We start from the raw sequence: 26,688 nt of genomic DNA, 5'->3' as shown, positions 1-26,688 counted from the left end.
CCTACAGCTGAAAGCCAGACCACATTTTCTCCTGCAAGATAAAATCCTAATCAAAGACTCACATGAAACCACCTCCAAAAAAGTGCTCAGATTGAAATACTGATATTAGTTTCATTTTATTATCAGCAGACATCATCTCTCCCTTGTTTCCAAACATAATACATTTTTAAATTTACATCTAAAGCCACAGAATATCACTGTGATTGTGAAAGTGTTGGCAAAAAAAGTTCCCAACAGCTTTCCAAACATTTTTTGTAAGTTGAGATATGGTATACATTATCCTTGGAGATTATTTCTCTATGGGGTGTATGTTACTTTAAAACAATATGAGTATTAAGTTACAGAAACCTATTTAGGATAACTTAAATAAACTGGTATTTATTATAAGCATTTTGCTAAATGTCATGAAACCTAACTTGCAGGAACAACAGGTAGGTCTTATAAAAATTAGAAGACCCCCAGGCTGAAGTAGAGTCTTTTTGTCTGTCTGTCCCTCTTCATAAACATCTTTCATTTCTGCTTTTGGAAAGAAAGTCTACCTCATTCCTTTCTCTGATGACTGGTTTCCTTGGCAGGGACTCTGAGATTCCCTTTCCCCATAACTTGGCGTGGTATGTAACTTTGATGCTTAGGGAGCTGCCTGACCCCAGTGCTCTGTCTACAGACCAACTGTACACCTGCCCTAGTGGCCTTGGCACCTAAACCAAAAATTCCAGGACCACAAATACGATTGACCTAGCTTAGACACCCCTGTTCCAATCAGCTGCATCCATGGGACAAGGTTATTCCTCCCAAACCACAGACAGGAAAGAGAACTGAGGCCAAAATGTGGCTTAAGATGTTACAAGGTCCCTTGAATTATATAATGTTATACATAGGATAACATTAACCACTGGTACCAACAGGAAAACTAAGAGAATAAAGCTAAGACAGTTGCATTTTTATTCTTTCCCTACCATTAATTATGCTGCCTTTCAAGGCAATGATGACAATTTAAGAATTCAACTATACATATAAAAGTGACATTACATGTCCCCTTCTCGTGGTGTGGCAGCCAGGACATCTTTCATTGTGTGGCAATTCTAATACCTCTCAAGATGGCCTTTCATATAAGTAGTGTGTGGAGGGGGGCACGTATAGAAATCAGAAATTGTTCTGTGAGGGACAACTATTATAAAAACAGGAATGAGGCAGCTTCAAATTGAAAATAAAGTAAAAGATAATAGTATTTATTTGCTTATAAAGGTGACTTATCTCAGCAAGCATATGGCTCAAGTACAGAAAATCATACTGGACCAGAGTGGGAGGGAGGATGCTTAATTCCGAAACAAGGAGACCCCCGTGAAGTCAAGAAAGAGGACTTTTTAGGGCAACTAAATAATTCTTCTTCCTACAGCAAACGGTAAATATATAGCATATCTCACCTTAATAATTATCTCCTTCTTTCCTCTTAAATTTGTAGTTTCTACTGGCTGCCCTCCCCCATGATTCACACCTATACACACTCCTCGCTCAGACTGGCCAAGTCCTACTTTAGAAGATGAGCCCAAAGTTAATTCTCCTCCCTGGGCCTGCTCTTTTCCACTTTCCAGGTACAGTTCGTTCTGTTTTAGTACTTAATATATAATACCAGCTTCCTCATGTGCATCTTCTATCACAGACTAGGTGGTTACTTCCCTGGGGACAGAGACTGCATGCACCTTAGTCATCTTTGTACCCTCAAGGCCCAACACAATGCAAGATACTGGAAAAGTCTAAGTAGCTTTTTTTTAAAAAAAAAATGAATCACAGACACTAGAAATAAACAAATTCAAGAAAGGCTTAAAGAAACTTATGAATGGTACTTTCGGAATGGGCTTTGAGAAGAAAGGAAGGAAACTCCAAGCTGCATCCCTAACCTACGAGGATGAAAGAATGGAAGTCATGCTCTTGTGTACAGAAATACCTGTGGCACGGGTACAAGACAGAATGAATACAAGACTGGGCAGACCACTGCTCTCTCACGGAACTGCCTGACTCTAAACCTTCTACCACAAACCTTCCTAAGGAAAACCGTGTATCCAGTACTGTGTAGGGTATTAAACTATTCTCTCTCAGCTCCAAACCCACCCCTCTATTGTGTATTCTACTCTATGGCCTGGAACTCTGCAGACATTTCTCCTTTGCCAAACTGCCTGCCACTAGGCTTTACCAACAGGGGTTTCTAGAGGGAGATGGGCTGGCAGAAGAGATCATTGTTCTTCACTTGCTGTCAAAGTCAAGGCACTTCACCATGGCAGTTGGAGTGGTTCTAGTTTCTAGCATTTACCTGATCCAGTTCCATCCCCCACACAGCCTCATTACATTCTAGAGATGCAGCTGGCCAGGGCCTTTCCAGGCCATCCCGAGTGATCTGATCCCCAACTTGCAGGGCCCTTCCTGTGACCTTCTGAACTCTAATAATCACAACTTCTCCATTGTCCTACTCCCGTCACTCCAAGGGTGGTAGCTCTTCTTGCAATCACTACCTCTGTTTCCTTCAATACTCCCACTCTTGTTTTTTCAGTTCTCCAATAATTTTGCTCACTGTGAAACCTACCTCTTAATGCAGCTATGCGAATCCAGACTTTTGCTACCTCCTCCAATGACCCATAACCCTTTCCATGGTCCCTTGACTGTCAACAGTAAAGGAGCCTGAGAATGACCTCGTGATATCACATCTTCCCCAGCCATGCAAATTCCACATCTCCTCTACAATTGTGAGAGTGGGTAAGCATCTGATGCAGGCAGTAGGAACTGTTCCAGTTGGCAGAAAAACAGACACGAAACCACCGACTCTATCAACAATCAAACAAAATAGGCAGAATTTTAATAATCCACCATAATTCAATGTGATATAAATTTAATGAATACCTATGTTAGAAAGCACTGCTTGGTGATAATGGGTACATAAGAGAAACTTAAAATCTGGACCTGATGACATGAACTCAGCAAACAAATCTGGAAAGAGTTTTGGAACCACAAGTTAATAAAGTAGTACAAAAATGAAGCAATTATATGTTCGGGTGAGGCTACAAAACCTACACCAGATACAAAGATTGTGCTGATCTTTTTAGAGGAGAAGTTAAGTGGAACCAAAATCTGAGCTAATGTGACTTTTGACTCTTGCTTTTACAATTTCATCATTAAAAAACTTATATGCTATTACCTTGTGGCCAAGACTACTAGTTCTCCAAATATCCTTTCTCTACTTCTCGCTCTTTAATTAACCACCCCCTAACCACCGATTTTCAGCTTTGCACACAGCCACTCAGAATAAAGACACATTCCCAGCTTCCCTTAGGGTGACTACTTTTTGGCCAATGGACTGTAACTGAAAGTGACATGTACAGATGGAGGAAGCAAATGCCCCTGTTTCCTTCCTACTGCTGGAGTGTGGACAAGGTGGTGAAATCTCAGACCACACAGATGACAGCAAGTGTCTAGGAATGACAGAATGACAATGGAGAAGTGGCATGGATCCCTGATGATGTCATAGTCGTAAGAGGAAAAACAAAACCCTAACTTTTTAAGATGTCTGTTATAGAAGTGAAATTTATATTTTAATGATATAAACCCCAAATGTCTGGTTACCACCCCTTAACATTCACACAGAGCCACAGAGCCCACTGATAATGGAACTGTTCATCTGCCCTTCCTGTGTTTCCCTAGGGAAAGCCGGGGTGCTGGTGGAAATCATCTGTGTCCCAGCAGGTGCCACACAAAGACTCCCAGAGGCACTGTGCACACCGAAGGCGGTGTGGAACCAGTCAAGACAGATGATGTTAATTTTGTACACAGAAGTTCCTTTGAGCAAAGGAAGAACATCCATGATTACTGCAGGGAGTTTCCAAAGGAAAAGGTGGCACTTTCCGTGTAAACTTTATTAGACTCATATTTTAAGAAGCTTCACTTAATCTTGCCTATGCAGAAAAATGTATCCATATAACATACAAGATTTGGCTTTGGTGTTTTATGTGCCTGCAAAATGTTTATTTGGCTTGGCAGACCTGTTTGGAAATGAGTTCCCAGTACCCAAAATGCAATTTAAACACAGAATATCTGTCTATTTCTATATGATTATCAACCCAATAGCTATTAAAGCCATTTGTCTCACAACCAAAGTCAAGGAACCACTTTGTGGTGATTCTCTGAGATAAGAGAAAAATTCTGAGGTGTCCTAAATTAAATTACAGCAGAAAGAGACAAGAGCTATGGACCAATTAACAAGAGGCCGCTCATGTTCCTGGAAGTATGTTGGCGCTTTGGATCAACTCCAGGCAGCTATCTAAAACGAAGCAGTAGACCAGCCATAGGATGCCACCATCCTACCTACGCACAAACTTGCAGGACTGTTGCCTGCAACCGATCCAAAGCTGTAAATATTTCTTCCTTATGGACTGTGCTCCTTCTACCCTAGAACTGCCCCTGCTTCACCTTTTCCCACCCTCATCTGTAGTCAGTGTAAATTCTTTCAGAACTACTTACATCTGCCTTCCCAGAACATAACGTATAAAAGAGCCCGTGGACTCAAGGCAGGCAGACACATTGCCTCCTTCATCTAGCCCTGCTGCTGCTGGGGGGCTGGGCTGCATGGCCTTTTTCGGGTTAGCGTTTGGCTCAATAAAACCCTTCTTTCAGAAAAGCTTTTGGCCTGTGAAAGATTTTTGTTTAACACCTATATAAAAGAAATTCCTAAATATAAAAGCATATTCAAGGGGGCAAGATGTAGGGAGCTGCCTAGCAGGGGCTGTTCTGAGAAACCTATTTTAACTGACCAGTAGGAATTTTCTATAATTGTGAGATACTGTGTATGAGAATTCGCAACAGAACAGAAATCATTTTTGATGAATAATACAGCCAGATCAGAGAGCTGTGCCCCAATGGAAAGCAATAGCGAGCATAACTACTAATGTCAGTGTTTTGTAAATTGATTACAGGAGTTGCTCAACTCTAAGGATTAAGAATGAACTGCAGGTCATGACCAAGAGACAATGAGTATTTGTCAACTGAACAAAAGCCACTAGAACTTGAACCTCTCTTCTCTAGGGTAGTAAGACCAGAGGCTAATCAGCAGGGGTCCAAGGGAGTAGTTAATAAAGGGCCTGCCTTCAAGGAGCTTAGGGACCAACTGGGGAAGCAGCCAAGTACTAGAGTATATGGCCATTTATAATTGTGCACCGTAATGAGGAACCTTTCTGAGTCTGGAGATAACAGTGTGGTCTGAAGTTGTTAAAGAAAGCTTCAGAAAAGAGGAAGCTTGGAAGGACGTGGAAACAGGAGGAGATTTTAGACAGCTTGGTGATATGCCAAACAGGAACACAGAGTAACGGCCTACAGGCAGAATTCGGCCAGCTCAGTCAGCTAAAGGCCTGCCCTATCGTCCATCCATATCAGTCCACAAAGCACGGCTAGTAACATCACCCAGGTCACTCCCTCACTTCTATCCAGCTATTAGCAAACTGTTCTCAGGGCAACTAAATTCTTCTGAATCAGCAACCAGGTCAGTTTGTGAAAGATGAGCTAAAATCTTAAGTTTATTTTCTGTAGGACTATTCAGAGTTTTAACATAGCAATGTGCACTGTGAATCCTTGAGGGGTTGATACAGCATGCAATACTTCTCCACCTTATTGGCCCAAGAACCTTCTTTAAAGTAATTCCTGCTAAAACATCTTGGTTCACAGAACACAGCTCAGGAAGTGCTGTTGGGGGTGACGAACCCTGGCTGAAGGAGGGGGCCCTGCAGTCATCCTGGGTTGGAACTCTGATTCCATTACCTATAAGGCCAGGTGACCTCAGACAAGGCGTTCAACTTTTCTAAGCTGCAAATTTCCTTATCTGTAAAAAGGCAGAAGATTAAATTGAGAATATAAATATGCCTCGTGGAAGGCACTGTAAGAAGTCAACAGAAGTTCCTTCCTAATAATTGATGCTTACCCATCAAATTTCAGACTAGAATTTGGCTCCCTTCATGGGTGGAAAGAAACAGTGTTGACCCGTTATATTACCATATATATATGTGTAAAATAATATGCAAATAAAATGTGTATGTGAACTTAAAGTAAGACTCGCGGACATAGAAAAGAAGTCACCTCATTGTGCAAATAGGTATAGTCCAACCATGCGGTGATTAAAGAAAGGGAATAATTTTCATTTTTATTTTTTTAAATGTATATAATATGGAGAAAAATATTTAAGAAAATACAGAAGTGGTTGAGTTCAATAAGTAGAAAGAAAAATTCTTCACAACAATTGGAAAAAATTAATGAATAAAAGTAACAATGTATTTACTGTGCAGCATAATTAACCCCGTGGCAGTGACTTAGATATGTTAATACTTACTCTCCAGGCAGCAGTTGAAAAGCTTTAGAGTATTCAGTAACCTTTGCTAGGGCAAAGGATAAGGAAGAGATAGTGAAATGAGTAACAGCCAAGAAAAACGGCTCTTCCAGTGTTGCTCTCCTCAGATCACTTCTGATTTTCTCCATGTAAGTGTTGGTTTAGCCAGGAAGCACCCAAAATTAGTTCCAACAGCAACTTTTATAACCATCTTATAAAACTCAGAATCATACTATGTGTTTTTTAAGAAGCAGGTGAAAAACAATTTTGCAAATGTGTTGTACACAAACAATTTAGGATTTCTTTTTTCCTTAAACCATCCCAATGCTAAAATTACCAGATATTAAAAGTTTACAAAACAGTATGTATTCTAGAAACAATACATAAATTAAAGTGTTTCTACAGTAAAATAAAAAAGGCAATCCACAAAGTTTAGGGGTTACTACATATACTTAAATTTGGGCAAGTAATACACCAAACAGATCATGATTATTAGCTTTAAATAAGATGGATTATAGGTGAGATTTTTGGCTTCTTTACTTTCACTGTTTAATATTTTCCACAATGAACATACATTTACATTTAGGAAAACAGAATATATTTTTAAAGCAAATACATGACAGCATTATCTTCTTTCCCCCTTTTAGAATATTGGTGCAATAAAGGACATAACTTTTAAGGCAAATGCCTAAAAGTCCCCGAAAAAATACTTGACCCCTTTTTACTTATAATTCAAAATAATGAATGCATAGCAAGTTTGTATAACTTAATTATTTTCATCTTTTTAACCATTCTTGAAATGCTGTACAAATTATTATGCTCATCCAAGAAGGGAAAACGTCATGTGCAGAACTGCAGGTGAAGCGCTGTCCCAGGAGCCCCGACAGCCTGAGGGAAGCACAGGACATCACTATGCAGTGCATTTCATGTCTATTTCACAGACAGGAAAAGGAGGCCTGGAGCAGTGAAGTCACCAGGTGAAGCTCACGAAAGCTACGAACAGTGTTTACACCAGGATTTTAACCCGTGTCAGAGTCCATGTGTACTTTTACTATGCAGTGATGCCAGCTTTTATTCTTAATCCACCAGGTTGTCCTTGGAGAGCTATATATCACACAGCAAGTAAATTAAACATCACTGTAATTTCCCCAGGTTATTTATTATTCATGGGGATTAATCTTCAGAGTTACCAACCCAATTATTTAAAAAAAAACAAACCCATGTATGTGGTTTAGATACTCTCATCCTTCCTACTTCCCCCTACCCCCAACACAAATGGATGGCCTAAACTATACTTTGTAATACACAACGCTCCTCCTTTTAGAGAGCACACCCTCTTCTTCTTCCTACACTCAAGCCCTAGTACACAATACTACAATCAACTTCAATGTACCTTCCCTAGGAATCTTTTTTATTAATTATGGGCTTATTTAGGTTTTTCAATTTCTCAATAAAACAGTGACCAAAAAAAAAAAAACCAAACAAAAAAAATCCACCACTAAAATATCAGATTATTCCAAAACCATGAGATCGCTGAGCTCTTGAACTTAAACAGTTTATGTCTCTTACTTGACTAGCATACAATTTACATAACCACAGCCATTATTAGTGTTGACACAACAGCAGCAGAAGCAGAAGGGTAGGCTCAAGGCTTACACAGGGAAATAACAACTTCCCCAGCAGTCTAGATTTGACCTCTACTACTTCCTGATAACTAGCCTACAGTGAAATTCTGAGTTTAGTATTCCTGAGCTGTAGCTTATGCTAAATATACAAGGTATTTTAATTCATTACGCTGACTGGGACAGGAAGCATTTAAAGCAGTATCACCAAGTCATACAAATGTAGTACTTGTATTCATAGGTGATCGTGGAATTCACTCAGTAATTATAGTAATCCGAGTCCTAAATTACACTAGCTTTACCTCCTCAAAATGAATTTTTCCACTTTTCTTTTTGCACCTTACTGATCTTCACTCCTAGCAGTAAGTTAGACATTTCATGACATTGTCCTCTCAAGATTCCAGGTGCCACTGGTGCACCAATCACTCCTTAAACATATTTAAATGAGGTCATGCCCATGGCGACACGCTGCCACAGAGCAAATGAAGAGAATTCAATCAACCTAAGGCTTCTCTGGGCAAGAAGCTGATTTCCAAATGATAATAAGCAGATTGAAATGCAGCACATTTCCATGCTTTTTGCTTCACCACATACTAGTTAAAGCATGGCGGGTTTTGTCGTCGTTTTACTTTTTTGGGTGTCAGTCATCTGTTAGCAAATATATTTTTTAAAATTTTAATTGAATTTATTGGGGTGACATTGGTTTATAAAATTATACAGGTTTCAGGTGTACAATTCTATAACACATCATCTGTTCACTGTATTGTGTGTTAAACACCCCAAATCAATTTTCCTTCCATCACCATTTATGTTTTTAAATGTACATTTGTGATATCCTAAATGAAAGCGGCTAGGAAGATCAGTACTGGCCCATGGATTTAGTACATAAAATAAGTAAATCAAATACATATCTAGATGGAAGGCACTGGAAATAAATCAGGAACCTGACTTAATAAGGCACTGTATATTTTCTCATCTTTGTTGCTTCCTTACTCTGAGAAGTAAACCAATGATAGTCACCTGATAAGAGGTGGTAGAAATAGAGAGGAGATTAAAAATTCAACTTTCAGAATATTAAAGCTTCAAAGTAACACTTCTAAATCTGTTGTTCATTTTTTCAAAAAAAGTTATCAGAAAAACTTTTCACTTAGTAATTTAAATTTGATTTGATTTTCATCACTGCATGTATGAGGCAAAATTAATTTTAAGCTATCTGTGCCAACCAAGGAAAATCTGCAATCCTTTGACAGAAGGAATCTCAGGCAAGGAAACCGTATCTGTCTTTCTTTGATTCCTAGTCACTGCTTCACAGGAGGTAATAGCTCCTTTAAAGCATTTTGTTTACAAAGTGAAGCAAGTGGGAGGAGTCGTGGGGAGGGGGTACACAGAGGTTACACAGAGAGCATAAAGTTTTTAAAAAGTTCATTATACCTAATCTTACAAATACACTATTTTATTTCATCACAGAGCTATGGGTATGACAGAAGACTGTGAAGCTTCCATTATCTTTATAAAAATGAATTGAGTATATCCAGAAAATGCAACCTGTGTGTGTTAGAAAATTTTGAGTAAGCTGCTAGCCTCATCCTTCAAAGGCTGCATGCTGTGTGTCCAAATGGCAGTCTTGGCTTACCTGGCTACCTCAGTTCATCTAGCTACATGACAGGCATTTTAACCTTGAAGGACTCATTCTCACATTTAGCACTCACTGGGACCCCAAGAAACTGACCAACCACTCCACAAATATCTCAGAATGGAATCCTCTGTCCAGAGGGAGAAAAAAAATAGTTAAATAGATTGCAGTTATTTTCACGAAGTACTAAAGGCATAGTAGGAAAGGTATTGCAGTTCATTAGAAAACAAAAATACTGAAGAAATTATCTATATATTATCCTTGTAGTTACCTTAAGTTTCTCATTTTCTATAGTATTAAAAACCTATTCCTTAATTGCCACAACAATGTCCTTTTAGCTACTCTTTCTGCATTTTATCAGCCATTCCAAGTCATAAATCATCACACAAGACATGTTTCCTTTTAAACACAAGTACCTGATAGTATTTAAAATTAAAAGAAAAAAGTATGTGCAAATCAGAATACATGTTTCAAGCCATTCACTTGATCACCAAAGTGATTTTTGTCAACATATAACAAGGATTTTAACATTTACTTTTCTCTTGGTGTTACCAGTTAATTGAGCAGGGGTCAAGGATGATAACTGCCTCTTAAGAAACATGATTGCACCACTATGAAGCTATTAGACTGTCTGGCTGCGATTTTCTTCAATTTAGTCACCCATATAGGATGCTCAAACGAGAGTGGCTGGCACTCTTCCTGCGGTAGTAATTTATGGAAAGTAAAATGAAGCCATATTCATTTGAACATTCCTCAGATGTCAAAGAGGATGCTGGGAAAAATAATCGGAGCAGACTGAGGTAGCATATGCATATTTTGACCTGTACTTTAGATGATACCGGTTCTTTCCTCCAGATCAGGACCCGGGAAAAAGTGTGGTATTTGGGGCCCTATTATCTTTGAAGTTTTCATAATCACTCTTCAAAATTTCTTAACAACTGTGGAACATTTTAAAATGTGTGTGAGGTTTTACAGTCTAAATGGTAACTATGAAAGGAAGAGTAAGAGTTATCTTCATTTCATACAGAGGATGTATTTCCATAAAATACCAAGTGATTTGGAAATCACCCTCTTTTAGCACAATTTTAGAAAGCAGGATTTTAGAAAAGTATTTACTAAAAGTATTTTTCTCTTTACCACCCACTAGAACTTCCCTGGACTGTAAGCAAATTTATTTTAATTGACCACCACAGTAAAAACATTCTCCTCCAACCTGCTTTAACAAACACTGAACTTAGAATTTCCTCTGAGGCCATCATGCAGAGAGCAACTGTTAATGAAACTGCATGCCTTTATTTCCAAATTCTACCAATCTTTGCTTAAATGTTAAAATGTAATTATATATTTTAAGTGAACAAAATTTTCAATCTTGACAGTGATATTTTAGTTTAAAAATGAAACACCCCACCCCAGGAGAAAAACCTGCATATGTAAAGTAATAAGATTTCAGTCATTTCCAGACCATTACATTAAAAAGCACTTTGTAGTCATTTATTCTGTACCATAATTGAGAGCTTATTTGCCAAAAAATCTAATGGATTTTTTTATTCATTTTAAATCACCCTGGCAAGAGCTAGCAGACTTTCGAACAGTAGGTTTTAAACACTTTCTTTCAAAAGAAAAACCTGTAGTTGGTTAGAGCGTCATTTCAATACTCCAAGGTTATGGGTTCAATCTCTGGTCAGGGCAGATGCAAGAATTAACCTGACAGGTGTGGCTCAGTTGTTTGGACGAGGTCCCACAGAGTGAAAGGTCACCGGCTGGATTAACAGGACTCATGCCTGGGTTGCAGGTTCGGTCCCCAGGAGAGGCAACCAAGTGACGGATGTTTTTCTTCCACATCAATGTTCTGCTCCCTTTTCCCTCCCTTCCCCTCTTTCTAAAAGTAAATAAATAAAATCTTAAAAAAAAGGAGTCAATCAATGAATGCACATATAAGTAGAACAACAAATCAATGTTTCTCTTCCTTCCTCTCTCTCCAAAAAAATCAAGAAAAAAGAAAATGTAAAACCCTGCAAACATTATAAAGACAATAAATACTGATAAGATTTGCATAGAACACCTTGCTGTATTAAAGATTAAAAGACTAATTTTATGGGATTTGTAGGGAAATGATAATCAGATTATCTGATATAAATTTCCAGAAGAAATATTAAGGAAAGGGGTTGGATTTAAGTCATCTCCAAGTAAGCATAATTAAAAACTATACCTAATAAGCCAAGTACTTCAGAAAATGTCTAGGTTAGGTACACAGGATGATATTGACAAAAGATTTCAATATATTGCATTGTAAGTTTTTCTTGGCAAGTATTTTCCATCACAAATGCCTATTTTTCATAGCAGCATTAAACAATCAAATAAAAATCTTTTTAAAATTATATTTTATTGATTATGCTATTACAGTTGTCCTGATTTTTCTCCCTTTGCCCTACAATCCTCGTACCATTGTTCCTATCCATGGGTCATGCATATAAATTCTTTGGATTTTTTCCTATACTGTACTCTTTCCTATACTGTACTTTACAACCCCATGGCTATTCTGTGACTACCTATTTGTACTTCTTAATCCCCTCACCTCTTCACCCATCCCTCCACACCCCCCTCGCATCTGGCAACCATCAAAATGCTCTCTGTATCCATGATTCTGTTTCTGTTTTTCTTGTTTGCCTAGTTTGTTTTTTTAGATTCAATTGTTGATAGATTTGTATTTTTTGCCATTTTATTGTTCATAGTTTTTATCTTTTTCTTAAATAAGTCCATTTAACATTTCATATAATAGTAGTTTGGTTTATGACAAACTCCTTAATTTTTTCTTGTCTGGGAAGCTCTTTATCTGCCCTTCCATTCTAAGTGGTATCTCTGCTGGGTAGAGCAATCTTGGCTATCGGTCCCTGCTTTTCATGACTTTGAATATTTCTTGCCAATCCCTTCTAGCCTGCAAAGTTTCTTTTGAGAAATCAACTGACAGTCTTATGGGAACCTCTGTGTAGGTGACTACCTTCTTTTGCTGCTCTTAAAAGAGTTTCATTTTATCTTTAACCTTTGCATTTGTCTTAGAGTGGGCTTCTTTGCATCCATCTTGTTTGGGACCTTCTGTGCTTCCTGGACGTGCATGTCTATTTCCTTCACCAAATTAGGGAAGAAGTTTTCTTTCATTATTTTTTCAAATAGATTTCCAATTTCTTGCTCTTTCTCTTCCCTTTCTGGCACCCCTATGATGCAAATGCTGGTTGTCCCAGAGGCTGCTTATACTACTCTCATTTTTTTTTAATTCTTTGTTCTTCTTGTTCTGATTAATTGTTCTTTGCTTTTTTATGTTCCATATCATTGATTTGATTCTTGGCTTCATCCACTCTACTGTTGTTTCCCGGTAAATTGTTCCTTATTTCAATTAGTGTGTCCTTAGTTTGTGATTGGATCTTTATTATGCTGCTGAGGTCCTCACTAAGTTCCTTGAACATCCTTATAACCAGTATTTTGAACTCCACATCTGATAGATTGCTTATCTCCATTTTGTTTCACTCATTTTCTGAGGTTTTGACCTGTTCTTTTATTTGGGCTATGTTTCTTGTCTCCTCATTTTGGCAGCTCCCCTATGTTTCTTTCTGTGTATTAGGTAGGGCTGCTTTGCCTCTGTGTCTTGGGAATGTAGGAGGTGCCCCATAGGGTCCAGTGGCAGAGCCTCCCTTATCACCCAAGCAGGACGCTCGAGGTACATCCTTTGTGTGGGCTGAGCACACCCTCCTCTTATAGATGAGCATTGGTTGCTGTTGGCAGCTCAATAGGAGGCATTTACCCAAGCCAGTCAGAAGGAAAGGTTGGCTGTGACTATTTACCACCAACCTCCACCCTCCACGGAGGATCAGCTGTGCAGGGGCAGGATGGTGGTGCTCCAACATGGTCTGTAGTTGTCCACTGGGTGCACTGGCCTGGTCACTGGTGGTGCAGGCCAAGGTTAGCTCCCACCTGTGTTTTGCCCAGGGCCACCTGGCCTGGGCTATAAAGCCATATGAGATGGCTGTTACTTGGGCTGGGCTTGGAGTTTCCCAGGTGAAGCTAGGCTGAAAATCTAGGCTGGCTGCTGTGAGTGCTGAGCCTGGGACTCACTGAGGCCAGCCGTTGCTTGTTTGATAGAATTTAGGAAGTTGTTAAGCATGAACTGAGACCAGCCATTCATACTGAAAAGCAACTTGGATGGACCCATAAGTTGGGTGGGATGGAGTCTCTGAGGATCTCCAAGGTGGGTGGAACAGTGTTAGCCATGTTGATGGAGTCTCAGATATGACACCAACTTGCCAGCTCTGTGGGAAGAGGGTTTAGAAAAGGGAAAATGGCCTCTACTTGCCCTGAGGACAGACACTTCGGTTTCTCCCTATATACCACTGATGCCTTTCTAGCTGCTACTCTGGTGTTGAAGCTCGGAGGGACTGGGTCTGAGTAGGTGAGTCTGTGTATGGGTTCTTTAAGAGGAACTGCTTGGGGTTCTAGCAGTTTCTTTCAGTGATTCAATCCCTGCTGGGTTTTGCAGCAGAAGTTGTAGGGACTTACCTTCCTAGCACTGGAACCCTGGGCTGAGGGGCCTGGTGTGGGGCTGGGACTCCTCACTCCTAAGATATCTCTCCATCACACATGGGTGAGGGACCAGCCTGTTCTGTATCTGTGCCCCTCCTACCAGTCTGGATGGATGTGGTTTCTTTAATTCTATAGTTGTCAGACTTCCATTCAACTCAATTTCTGACGGTTCTGAGTGATGACTGTTCTCTATCTTAGCTGTAATTTTGATGCAGCTATGTGAGAGGTGAGCCATGTCTGCCTACACCACTGTCGTGACCAGACGTTCCAAATAAAAATATCTTAATTGATTTAACCCAAATAGGCTGTTCCTGAGTCACTTTTAAATGTTTATACAACTATTAATCTATAAATCTAAATAGAAATATAATCTACATATCATGCTCCTCCCTTCCAGTTTTCTATAGCTGAGCATCTTTGTCCAGATATCTTTGACATATTCTGGCAAAATGAAATGTGTATGACTCACTTCAGTATACTGATCCTTTTGTTTTGTGCTAGAGCCCTAGCACAAAAATAGGGAATTACTTTTCCATAATAGATGTTAATAAACTATAGATGAAATATTTACTTCACATTCCAACAGGCTAAAATTATTTCAAGTGCAACATGAAATAGTGCAACATGAAGTGTAAATGATGACAAATAATGAATCTTTAGAGCACTTCAAACATCACGGCTCAGGATCTTCAGTTTTTGTAACAGTACGATTGTACCTTATTATACTTAGCCTTTTTAAAGAGTTTTTCAAAAGAAATTCTCACAGAAACATAAAGATAGTGCACCGATGTTATAATATTACTTCTTAACAAGTGTTTACCCTTAAAATTCTGTAAAACTGTTCAGAAGTGTCTCGCGCTACACCGAGAACCTAAGTCTACTGTTTCACTTCAATAGCAGAACTCAGCGAGTCAGAGTCAAGCAAGGCTTCCCGCTGGAAAAGGGTTAGGCATTCCCACAGTTGTGAAAGCAACTTGCAAACCTTCCTCACATCAAAGAGAATAACCTTATCATGGGCTTTTTAAATTTCTTATATTTGGTGTTTTTATTAAAAAGGAAAACCAAGAGTCTAAGGATAATTACAGACCATTTAATAAACAGAAATGCTAGCATAGCCACCTTCTCAAAAGAGTGACAAAAGTTTAGGCAGTTTCTCAGTTAATGTCTATTTAAGACATACTTACTCTTTAATTAATTCCAAGTATTTTGTAAAGTGTACACATACTTGTGAATATATCTTTTCACAGTAAGTACCTCCATAGTTAAGCACTAAACCATATTATGAAATATCTTATAAAGAACTACAAATGCTAAAATTATTTTTAAGCCAAATAATCATTAAGCATGTGAAGGTTTACTCTTGAAGAGAGTAGCATCCTTCTTGAGGCCCCAGTGTATTCTAAAACCCAGGGTCTCAATAAAAGATTAAAGATGAAAAAACTGATTAGGTCATCCATCTATTCTAGTCTCAAACAGAACTGCTCCCAATAGTATGTGATTTAATTTTAATTCATCCAGTTTAAAATATCCTTGGTAATAACAAGTTCCAATTGCTTTGCTTGGAAGCCTATTAGCAAACTAGTTGGTATTGATGTAATACTGCAGTTAATTGCACCTTCTAGGTTTGGGAAACCAGGGTGCTTTGCAGCAAGTCTATAAGCCTAATTAGATAATGCAAAGTTAATTTTTTCCTCCAGTTTCGGTGTACCGGTTCTTATACTCAGTGAACTCAATCGGGTCTCCCTGTTGACATGTTTTAAATATTTCTCAGAAGCGATGCTTAAAAATGCAACGAAGACAGGGAAGCCCAGAAGAGGGTTTATAATGGAGCAGACATGAGGACATTTCTCATTTTGAAATATTCAGGATTCTTAGCAACAGAAAGTTAGTTCTTTCCTCTCCAAAAAAGATGAAGCCCTGGATAATTACAGCTCCGCTTGTCTCAGTGTTGCTTTCAGGATGGCTGCCTGAACTAGACCTCGGTGGCAGACCTCATTCGTGAGCTCACCTCACTGAAGTGCTGAGCACACTGCTCTTCCGGTTTTTCTTTTCCAACTTCAAATATTAAAGTGTTGTTCTAATCACAGCTTTACAAGTTATCACTACTACACGATTACGAGTCAACTTGAAACACATACAGAGTGGGGCAAAAGTAGGTTTACAGTTGTGAGTATGAAATACAGAGAGTGTATTCTTGCGTTATTATTTATTGTGCCATTTTCCGTACAATCAACTGTAACCCACTTTCACTCCACCCTGTGTAACATATGTATTTACTCACACACACAGAGTGGTGGGTGTGGGGAGGCGAAGGCAGTAAAGATATAACCCCAAATGGGTTATGTTCCTCTTCAATAGTTACTGTCCCCTAGTAAAACCCTTCCTTCACCGTTTGAACTTCTTTTTCATGTGACCCAGTTTTCCTAAGTCCTCTTATTTCCTGAGATGCCAATGACGATGCTCCTGAGGCCCTTCTCAGGTACCATTGCTTAGTTTGGCAGGCAGGTAAACTTGCTTCCACAGCCACTTGCTGCATCCTTAATTCTAATCAGACCTTGCTCAAGTATTGCAGTATTTGAAAGTGCTGAGGGTCCCACCCTTAAACACCTTTTGCCCATGTTTCCTAGAGGGCAACACTCTCTAAAGCATTTCACTTCTGCCTGTGCCTTCTTCCAGCTCTCCCTTCCCAGCACCTAAAATAAGCCACTTTCCATGCTTCTTTTTCCTGCCCGTCTCTCTCCTCCATCTACACGCACTCCCTTAATCTACCAATCCACTCCCCAAGTTGCAGACATCACATTCCTGCCAATGTGCTGGACCCTTTGCATCCAGTACCGATTTCTATTCTGAGCTCCACCTGCTAAAAGCCTTTTACTTGGCTGGCCTATGGTCTGTGAAATATATGCCCAAACCAGGCAAATTTTTTGTTTTGCAGCCTCCAAATCCACACGTTCTCAACACCGGTGCTTCTCAAAGGGTGATCCCAGGACCACTAGCATCAGCATCACCTGGGAGCTAATTAGATTTGCACATGATCTGCCCTGCCCCAGGCCAACTGAATCGGAAAATCTGGGCATGAGGCTGAGTAATCTGTGTTTTAACACATTCTCTAGGTGATTCTGATGACTGCTGAAGTTGAGGATCACTGCTTCAGACACTTCTGGTCCTTCTGACAGCATCCTTCCCTTCCTACTCCATCCAGTAGGATTCCTCCCCCCATCAGCTACACTGGGTAACTGTACTTTTACACTCTCTTTCCATTCGTTTTCTTGGTCCCTCTCCTAGGTTACTTAGGTCTCATCATCTCCTACAGAGACACTGTTCTCCTCACTATAATGTAGCCCGCACTTGATTCCAGATCATTCCTTGAACCCTGGCTCTGTCCATTCACAGTGTTCAGATTCTATTATCCTTTCTAGGGTCCTCTCAGCTATTCCTTCACTCCCCTTTCCAATCTTCCAGCCTTGCCGTCCCCAGGATTTGCCTCAGTCTTTCATGCTTTTGCACACAGCACCTTCTTCCCTCCCACCCGCCCTAAGACAAGCTCTCTGAAAGCACCTAGCCCTGCAAACTAGATGCTGCTGCTCTGTGATCCCACAGGACCCAGCGGACCTCGTTAATACAGTTTTTGTCTCTTTACATGTGCAACTGCTATGTGTTCATCTGGCCCACAAACCTGTGGCCAAAAAAACTTACTATCCAATTTCTTTATCTAAGACCATCTCACAGAGTGAAACAATCACATAATTTGTCATCCAACCCAGAGCCTTGCCTCCATCTGCAAGCTCATCAAGTACTGTATTCCCTCCAAACTCACCATGCTCGTCACTTTGGCTTTCTTTCTGTTCCTCAAACATTACAGCCCCTGTTCCAAACTCAGGGGCTTCACACTTTGAGGTCCCTCTGCCTGAGATGCTCCTCCTCAGCACTGCATTACAGGCTTATACTCTTTAGGCCTCACTTCAGCCATCACTTTCCTTCACCTTCCCTGAGTGGTCCCTGCTGCCCCTTTCTCTTTCATATCATCCTGCATGGTCTTCAAGTGATTGTTACTATTTCAAATTGTTTCTGTGTCTCCCTTTCAGTGTAGTCCACAGGGTCTCATCTGTGTTGTCAAAAACCGCAGGGTAGGGTCAGAGAGCAAAGCTCTGGAGTCAAAACACCTGAGACTGAACCCTGGCTCTACCACTTCCTAAATAAACGACTCTGGGCAAAGAGTTTACTTCTCTTTAACTCAATGGCCTCAACTAGAAAGTGAGCATTATATCAGATTTGCATTAGGGGGTTATTGTTACAATTAAACAACACAATACATGTAGAATGGTCACTTCTTTCATAGCCTCAAGCTATGTTCATTGTATTCTAGAAATTTTAAATTCTCTACAGTGTGACAAAAGTAAGTTTACAGTTGTGAGTATGTGGAAGTTTATTCTTGTATCATTATTAATTATTGTATTATTTTCCATATGAGTGACTGTAAACCTACTTTTGCCCCACCCTGTATTTAACTTTTTTCCTTCTTTCAGGTTACACATACATTCAAGAATGAAAATCAGCAAAATACGAACAAAAACAATGATCTCAGTTAAAGTTGAAGATTCCAATCTTTTCCCTACATTCAATAGCCATTCAAAACTTGCTGACCAACTCTTTTTATAACTCTGACATTAGAATTTACAAATACTATGTTTACAAATGGCCTAGGTCAGAATTCTAATTTTCATTCATGATGCATTACTTTCTCTCTCCCTGTTTCCAATTTACTATTAAATGATCTCATGCAGCTTATACTGAACCCAAATTGTCACCCACACCTTATCTCCCATTCCACACAGCTAGCCTAATCACAAAATAGTTACCCAAATTTGACTGTTCAACAGTTTTCATTCTTTCTTTACTAGTTATTGTGTTCTCCCTGGGTGGATTTTCTAAATCACCAACTGGTTTGCCTATGTATGGGCCATATCCTCGTGATAGCTCCCACATTATTTCCTTATACTGCCGGTATTAAGGAACAGGAAAAGGAACCCAGGCCATGTCACTATGTCATCTTTTTCTTCAACTGGGACGTAATCCCTTGAGAGCAGGGACTTTTTCTCCAACAGTCTTACTGCAGGGAAAAGGGGAGTGGTATGGTGGCTAACAGGTTTGTGCCTCATCTTCCTGCCACCAGGTGGTAAAGAACTTCCACAGAAATCAACAGACACAGCAATTTTCAGGAATGTTTGCATTTCCAGGTGTCCTGACCTATGAGGGAGTCATGACTGATTGGTTCATCACCTTGGAGATGGGAGAGATACTCCATGAGCAGGAAACATGAGTCCTGCCTCCAAACAGCTCGGTTTAGTGGTTTACAGGCACCTTTAAGAAGCACAAAAGTGTCCGAGTCTTGACGCAGAAGAGAATATACGTGTATATAAAAGTCTGCATTAGGGGAGGGGTGGGGGGGAAGGCAGAAAACTGTACTTGAACAACAATAAAAAAAGATGTTTAAAAAAAAGTCTGCATTAACTTCAAGAGGGCCACAAATCTTGAATTTATTAGACTTGGTAAGGGGGAGTTTTTTTGTTTGTTTGGTGGCTTTTTTGGTTTGTTTTGAGTTTTTTATTTGTTTGTTTGTTTGATTGATTGTGAGTTTGAGGGAGGACAGCAAAACAGAACAAAAACCAATCCCAGGCATTTTGTCTGGGGAACTAAGGCCAAAGTGACCACTTCAGACTTTAGATGCTATATTCTTTTTCTAAGTGATAGCTCTATCTGTAATAGTATAAATGGCACCTCCATTTGAAATAAAATCTCATGGTCAAGGGCAGAGTTTTTCAGGTTGCAACCAATCATTACTGAATTAAAAAGGCTTTCGTAAGGTGGAACTTGACGGCGGCAGGGTAATCAATACACACACCCTTGTTTAAGTAAGTGATGCTCCTTTCAACATGTCTTAGCTTGCTCATCACATAAAAACTCCTCTGCCTAGGATTGATTCCGGAATCAGTCCTACTATGTAAGCTCTGAACCTAAGGGCCACAATGGTTCAACTACAGTAGCAACGACGCAGAATCATCAGCTTGCATGCAGCTTCGCAGCAGTACTGAATCTGCTGTAACAGAACCACTAAAGATCTTTCAACATTTCCATTACAAACCTTTATTTTCAGAGGCCTGTGATGTAACTTTGAACACTCACTCACGGACAAATCTGGGATACGTGGTCTGGGAAATACTATAATCTAGTTAATGAAAGAAACTTTTTGTACTTGCAAGTGCTAAGCAGATGGTCTTAATAAATGCTGACCTTAAAATATCCAGAGGACAGAGCCTAAAAAAATAAGCTTTCCCATAACCATAAAATATGACATAAGCATGTGTGAAATTTGTCTTCAGAACTTTCAGTAATACAACAAGCAATCTATCATCCTAGGCCTCCTGAGGCCTTCTTCTCCTTCACTCCCACATTTAATCACCCAGTCCTGTTGCCTTTGCATCTTTAAACTCTTGAATCAATTTACTTTCCTCACTTCCACTGTCACCCTGCCAATCCAAGCAACATCATGTCCCACCTGAACTATTACAACGTCCAACAGGACTCCTACTATCTGCTCTTGCTCCAAACCAATTTATACTTTCTAGAGGCAGCCAGAGCGATCTTTTCAAGACACAAAGTGAGCTGATCACGTCTCTTCTGCTCCTTAAAAATCCTTTAAAGGCTTCCCCACTGCTCAAAGACCTAATCCTGAACATAGTGTGCAAGACCCACACTTAGCTTGGTATCCTCACTCGACCTCTCCTCTCACATTCCACATTCTAAGTATGTTGATCTTCTTCCAGTGCCTCCGTTCACCATGCTCCCTCCACCTCACGACCTTTGCCCAACCCAAAATTCATTCTTTAGGTAAGCCTTTAATGACCAAGCTCCTCCATCTTCTTAGCACCCTCCCCCTGCCATGTTTTTTCTTCACAGCATGCAGCACAATTTTTTTTTAAAGATTTTTTTTTAAGATTTTATTTATTTATTTTTAGAGAGAGAAGGAAGGGAGGGAGAGAGAGAGAGAGAAACATCAATGTGAGGTTGCTGGGGGTTATGGCCTGCAACCCAGGAATGTACCCTGGCTGGGAATCGAACCTGGGACACTTTGCTTCCCAGCCCGCGCTCAATCCACTGAGCTACGCCAGCCAGGGCGAGCATGCAGCACAATTTTTATTCATTTGTAAGGTCTTGATTAATGCCCACCTCCCACCCCTCCCCGCCCACTAGACTGCAAGATCCTTAAGGTTAGGGGCAAAGAGGTTTCCTCAACAACTAGCACTGATACACAGTAGGCACTCAAAAATGTCTGATGGCTATAAAAATTGTACACAGCAGAGTACAATTTGAACAGTAAAATCATTTTGCACACCATTCACCTCAGGGAAATGGAAAGAGGCCCAGAGATAGAAGGAAGAAAAGAAACATGTTTCTCTTGTCTTGACCATGGATAATGTGTTTTGCAATAGTGACTGGACCGATCTACAGCAAGGAAGTAATCCAGGTAAAAAAAGGACCAGGTTGCAACAGACTTTAGTGCTGAGAACAATTAAAGTACAATAGAAGTGGCACAGGGTGGAACCATGAGTATAAGTTTGCCAGAAGAGAGGCAGAACCTATATTTGATAAACTGGATTTTTCTATTCCGTCTCAGGCCATTTATAGGAATCCAAAAAAAGCCCTGTCTGTGGTTCAGCATTAAAGGAGAGGCAGGTGTCTCACAGAGGTGGGGGATCTGCAATCATAATCAAAGTAAAAGAACCAGAGGGGTAAGGGAAACTGGAGAGTCATAATCTCAGTACTGGTCAGAATGTTCCAGAAAGAAGATATTTTTCTAGTCTTTTATCTCAGAAGCTCTTAGTTTAGTTTTCATTAATGGGAGGTAACAGTCCTTTTATTTATGCTTTTATGACCTATAATGTATTTTCTATACCTTAGTTACTGTTGCCTGCAAAGTTAGTAAAAGGGTTTGGCTCTTCTGATCCATAAGCATTCTTTTCAACATTAATTATGTTTGAAAGTCTTACAGCTAGCTTCTGTCTTTGGCAAATGAACTTACATTGGATCCACTGACAAATTTTATGAAGTACAGCCTTGAACCACTTAATGATGAATGAGGATAACTTCTGAGAAACGTGTCCTTATGAGATTTCATCACTGTGCAAATATCAGAGTGCACTTACACCAACTAGGTGGTACAGCCTATTACACACCTCAGCTGTATGGTATAACCTGCTGCTCCTAGGCTACAGGCCCGCACAGCATGTTACTGTACAAAACAACAGGAGATTAAATCAAGCCCAAGAGAAAATGATGTGATTAAGAGACATGGTAAACAGGAGATGGATACGGCTGCTGCCAGCGTAACACCAGCTAATGTTTTAGGGCAAATTTTTTTTTAATAAGTCAAAATAGTACACTGTAAAACAGTGATCAACAGTGTAGCACAGTAATACAGAAACCAGTAATACAGTTGTTTATTATCATTATCAAGTATTATGTACTGTACATAATTTTATGTGCTATACTTTCATATAACCAGCAGCAAAGGTTTGTTTACTCTGGGATCACAAACATGGGAGTAATGTGTTGTGCTGTGACATTACCATGGCTACCATGTCACTAGGTGACAAGAATTTTTCAGCTCCATTATAATTTTACGGGATCACTGTCATACATGTGGTCCCTGGTTGTCTGCAATGCCGTTATGCAGAGCATGACTGTAATTTGGACCAAAAATTAAGCTATCACTACCTCCTACAGCTATTAAATGGGCACAATGGCTCAGTACTTACATATCAGCACAAATAAAATGTGTTCAAGAGCTGGGTATTGGTGCTGACGCTCCACCACCGCTCTAGAAGACTTGCCATCTGAACACAGTTTTGACAGTTCTTCTGAATTTTTCTCAGAAAATAGGGTTTGAACATTTTTACCTCTTTGTAAAGGCCATTTTTCCATAAAACAAACTCTCAACCAACTGTAATATTCAAAAACTTTTTGTCAATAAATCATTTTTAAAGTAAAATCATAAAAAGGTCACCAACACTCCATGAGAGCTGAGAGGCTTGAAGCCACAAACATATCGAAAAGCAAAAGCTGGTACTTTTTAATTAACTTTAACTTGGATGACTTCAATGGGAATCCACCCCCCCTATTATAAAAATATTCCACTGCTGTAAAGACTTCAGATACTAAAACTTAAGACTAAATCCAATTATCATACTGGCAGGAACTGATAAGGAAATTTCTTCCTAGGATTCCCATTCAAGAAAGAAGTCTTCTCAGTCAACTCCCTGAAGCTAACTTTCCAGACGGAAAGTTAATCAAGATCACTCAGATGCAGTGCAGAAAATATTTGAAAAAGGCACTTCACAACTGAGCACAAGTCTTCCAATGGCCCCTGGCCACTCGGTAGCCCTGCATTTCTCATGCCCTCCCTCACCCCCAAGGTCAGCGGGCCCCGGGGACGACCCTACGGTCCCGAATTAGGAAGTAGGGGTGTGCAGTTCCTTTAGGCGAGTGAGGGTCAGGCTGCTGGGACAGGTGGCAAGCCGCCAATCTGCTGTGACCCAGCACAGTACCCGCGACCTCTTGTCGGGGCGGCTCCCGGTAACCAATGTTCCGAGGCGCCTGGCTAAACCCTTTAAAGCCAGGGAGTGTCCAGGCTAACACTCGCTCCTCGTGCGGCAGACAAATGCGTCCAGGCGGAGCCTCGGGGAGCTCGGCGCCCCTCAGCGTCGGGCGGAGAAAGCAGGCAGCCGGCGCCGAGCGGCGGGGCGCCGGCACAAGTTAGTTTTCCGGCCGAGCAGCCCTGCCGCAGCCCGGTAAGAAGAACCGGCTTCACGTCCCCCCAACAGGATGTCGCTCCGGGAGCTGGGGCATCCCCAGGAGGGGTGGGGACTCGACCCATGGGCCAGGCGGGGGATGCCCCTCTGCCCCCCGGCCCCCACCGCACCAACCGCCCTCCCGCCGCCGGGAAGCTAGAGGAAGGGCTAGTCCAGGGCGAGGCCTCGGCTGCACAACGCACCCCTTCTCCCGGCCACTGGAGTGGAGGGGGAGGCGGCGCGGTCCATAAGAGTCGGAGGCGGGGCACCGTCTCCCTCCCACTACCCGGCGGGCCGCAGGCTAGGGGAAACCCCGGGCTGCGGGCACCCCCGGACGGGCGGTGGCGGAAGGGAAGGGTGGACCGAGGGGCCTGGTCCGGACCGGTGGTGATGGCAGCGGCGACACATCTCGTCTCCTTTAGGCCTGCCGTGCCACAGGCCGCAGCCTGGACCAACCCCGCGTCCCCCAGCCGTGACCACAGCGGTCCCAGCCCGGCGGAGACCCGGGCTGGGCGGCCGCGCCCCCCGCCTCTGCCCCCAGGGACCCCAGCAGTCCCGGCGTGGAGGCAGCCGCCAGAGCCGCATCCGCAGCGCGGGGAGCGGCGGCGGAGCCCGGGGCGGGGAAGCGCGGGAGGAAGGGGCGGCGAGGGGGCGGGCCCGTGGCGGACAGCCGGGACAGAGTGCGTGGGGCTCGGTGCCCCCGATCCTCCCGCGCCGCACCAGCACCACCTGCGGAGCTGCGGCGCCAACGCCGCTCCCGACCCCGTCGCCGCTCCCGGCTCCCGCCACTCGCGCGCGCAAACAAAACAAGTTGCAGGTCGCCGCCGCCGGAGGGGGCGGGCGGGTCACTCACCCTCATCCTGCTCTGCGGGCTCGGGTCGTCCAGCCGCGGGGACAGGGAAGACCAGAGGACCACTAGCCCCAGGAAGCTCCCCACTACCAGCAAACTGCGTAAGATGAATCCAATCTTCAGCCTCATCTTCTTCTGGCGGTTAGAAACACACAGCCGGGCGCAGCCGCCGCCACAGCTCTCCCCTCCCTCCTTCCCCCTCCTCCGGCTCTCCTCCTCCTTCCCCCACCCCTGCCGCTCAGGCTGCCGCCCTCTCCGCTGCCTGCCCTTTCCAGCTCCAGATCCGGAACTCCCCTCAGCTCTACCTTCCCCCGGGCCTTTCCGTCCCCCCCTTCCCTGCGGCCCCGCGCTTGGACCGCGCTCTGCAGCCGCTGTACTCCCCCTCCTCTGGCGGCCTCCGCAGAGATCCAACCGACCCGTGCGTCTCGCTCTTCTAAGCTTCCTTCTGTCTACCTGCCCCCGTCCAGATCCGCAGTCCCCTTCTTTTCTCTCCCACTGTGCACTCGAGTCTCCCTCGTAAACCTCCGTTACCTTGTAACTAACTTATACTTTCTCCAGGTCTGCTCCCTAGCTTTAGCCTTTGCCCCACAGCTCAGCTCTTAAAGCTTCCAGATTGCCAAACTTTTATTGTAATTCTGGGCCATAACTCTGTCCTTAACGCCGGTGTCTTGCAGGATCCCCCGGCCTGCCGCCCCCTCCCGCGGTCCAGGAGCTGCTTGGACTGCCCCTCTCTCTCTTACACCCTCTCCCCGAGCCTCCTGCGGCTCGGCTTGCAGGAAGCAAACCAGGAAGTCGGGGCTACCGCTGCTGCCGCAGCAGCTCCACGTGGCTGATTTATAGCTGGAAGGATTTTTTTTCTTATTGATTGTTCTTGCTTTTCACACGGCTCTTTAAGGAGGTGAATTTGTAACCAAAAGGTCCAAATGGGATATGCAAATATCACCGAAAGGGAGGAGCTCACTTGGAATGCTCTTTCTCTTGAGCTGATGACAAGAAAGCCAATTATTATGGCAGTAAGCAATATCAGCCTTGTTAGTGGGCTGATAAGTTTCTGTTCTGAGGACCTGCTTTTTGCCACTTGATAGAGGTTCCTTGATTTCTGGTTTTCAAATGCTTTTTCTGCCTGAGACATCAGTTACACAGGAAAGGATATTGACAAATGCTTAGCCAAATGCCGCACCCCAAAGAAATAACTTGTACCCGTATCTCCCAATACAGATGTCTTTACTGTATGGCCAAGTGTATGTAATTACGTTGTCAGTGTAATATAACCTAAACTGCCTAATTTAAGTTGAACAGAATGTTTAATATCTTAAGCTTCAGGATGGTGAAAGTTGATCCTTTTTTCCTAATATTATCTCATATTTGCAAGTACTTTAAAATAAGTAAACCTTTAAAATAAGTACTTTAAAATAAATAAATAATTTAACTTCTTTGAATGAAATAGAATTTTTTTTCCTTTTTGTTGAATTTATTGGGGTGGCATTGGTTAACAAAATTATACAGGTTTCAGGTACAAAATTCCACAATGCATCATCCATACACAGTATTGTGCGTTTACCACTCTAAGTCAAGTCTCCATCCATCACCATTTATTCTCCCTAGACTCTCCTCCACCTCTCCCGCCATCACTTCACTGTTGTTCATGACCATGAGTACCTTCTCTTTTTTTTCCTTCTTTGCTCTTGAATCATCAAGATGAATAGAGAATAGTACCAAAGTAACTTCACCAGTTTCTTTGTTTGGGTTACACTACCTTGCATATTGGAGAGTTCTGTAAATGCCTTAATTTAAAATTTTCCACA

General features: G+C 41.8%; 1 protein-coding gene across 2 annotated transcripts in view; it reads right to left on the bottom strand.

The window, feature by feature from the left end:
• GALNT7 (polypeptide N-acetylgalactosaminyltransferase 7) overlaps positions 1-25,103 on the bottom strand; it is a 119,799-nt gene extending 94,696 nt beyond the window's left edge. For both annotated transcript variants that reach the window (XM_028519211.1, XM_028519212.2), the window contains exon 1: positions 24,887-25,103. In XM_028519211.1, coding sequence (XP_028375012.1) covers positions 24,887-25,012 — 126 coding nt within the window. In that variant the 5' untranslated portion in view covers positions 25,013-25,103. The remainder of the gene's footprint in view (positions 1-24,886) is intronic.
• Positions 25,104-26,688: the final 1,585 nt, after the last annotated feature.

The sequence above is a fragment of the Phyllostomus discolor genome, chromosome 8 (assembly GCF_004126475.2).
Source record: "Phyllostomus discolor isolate MPI-MPIP mPhyDis1 chromosome 8, mPhyDis1.pri.v3, whole genome shotgun sequence".
NCBI lineage: Eukaryota > Metazoa > Chordata > Mammalia > Chiroptera > Phyllostomidae > Phyllostomus > Phyllostomus discolor.
The sequence above is the reverse complement of the archived record's forward strand: the minus strand, read 5'-3'. Positions and strand labels throughout refer to the sequence as shown.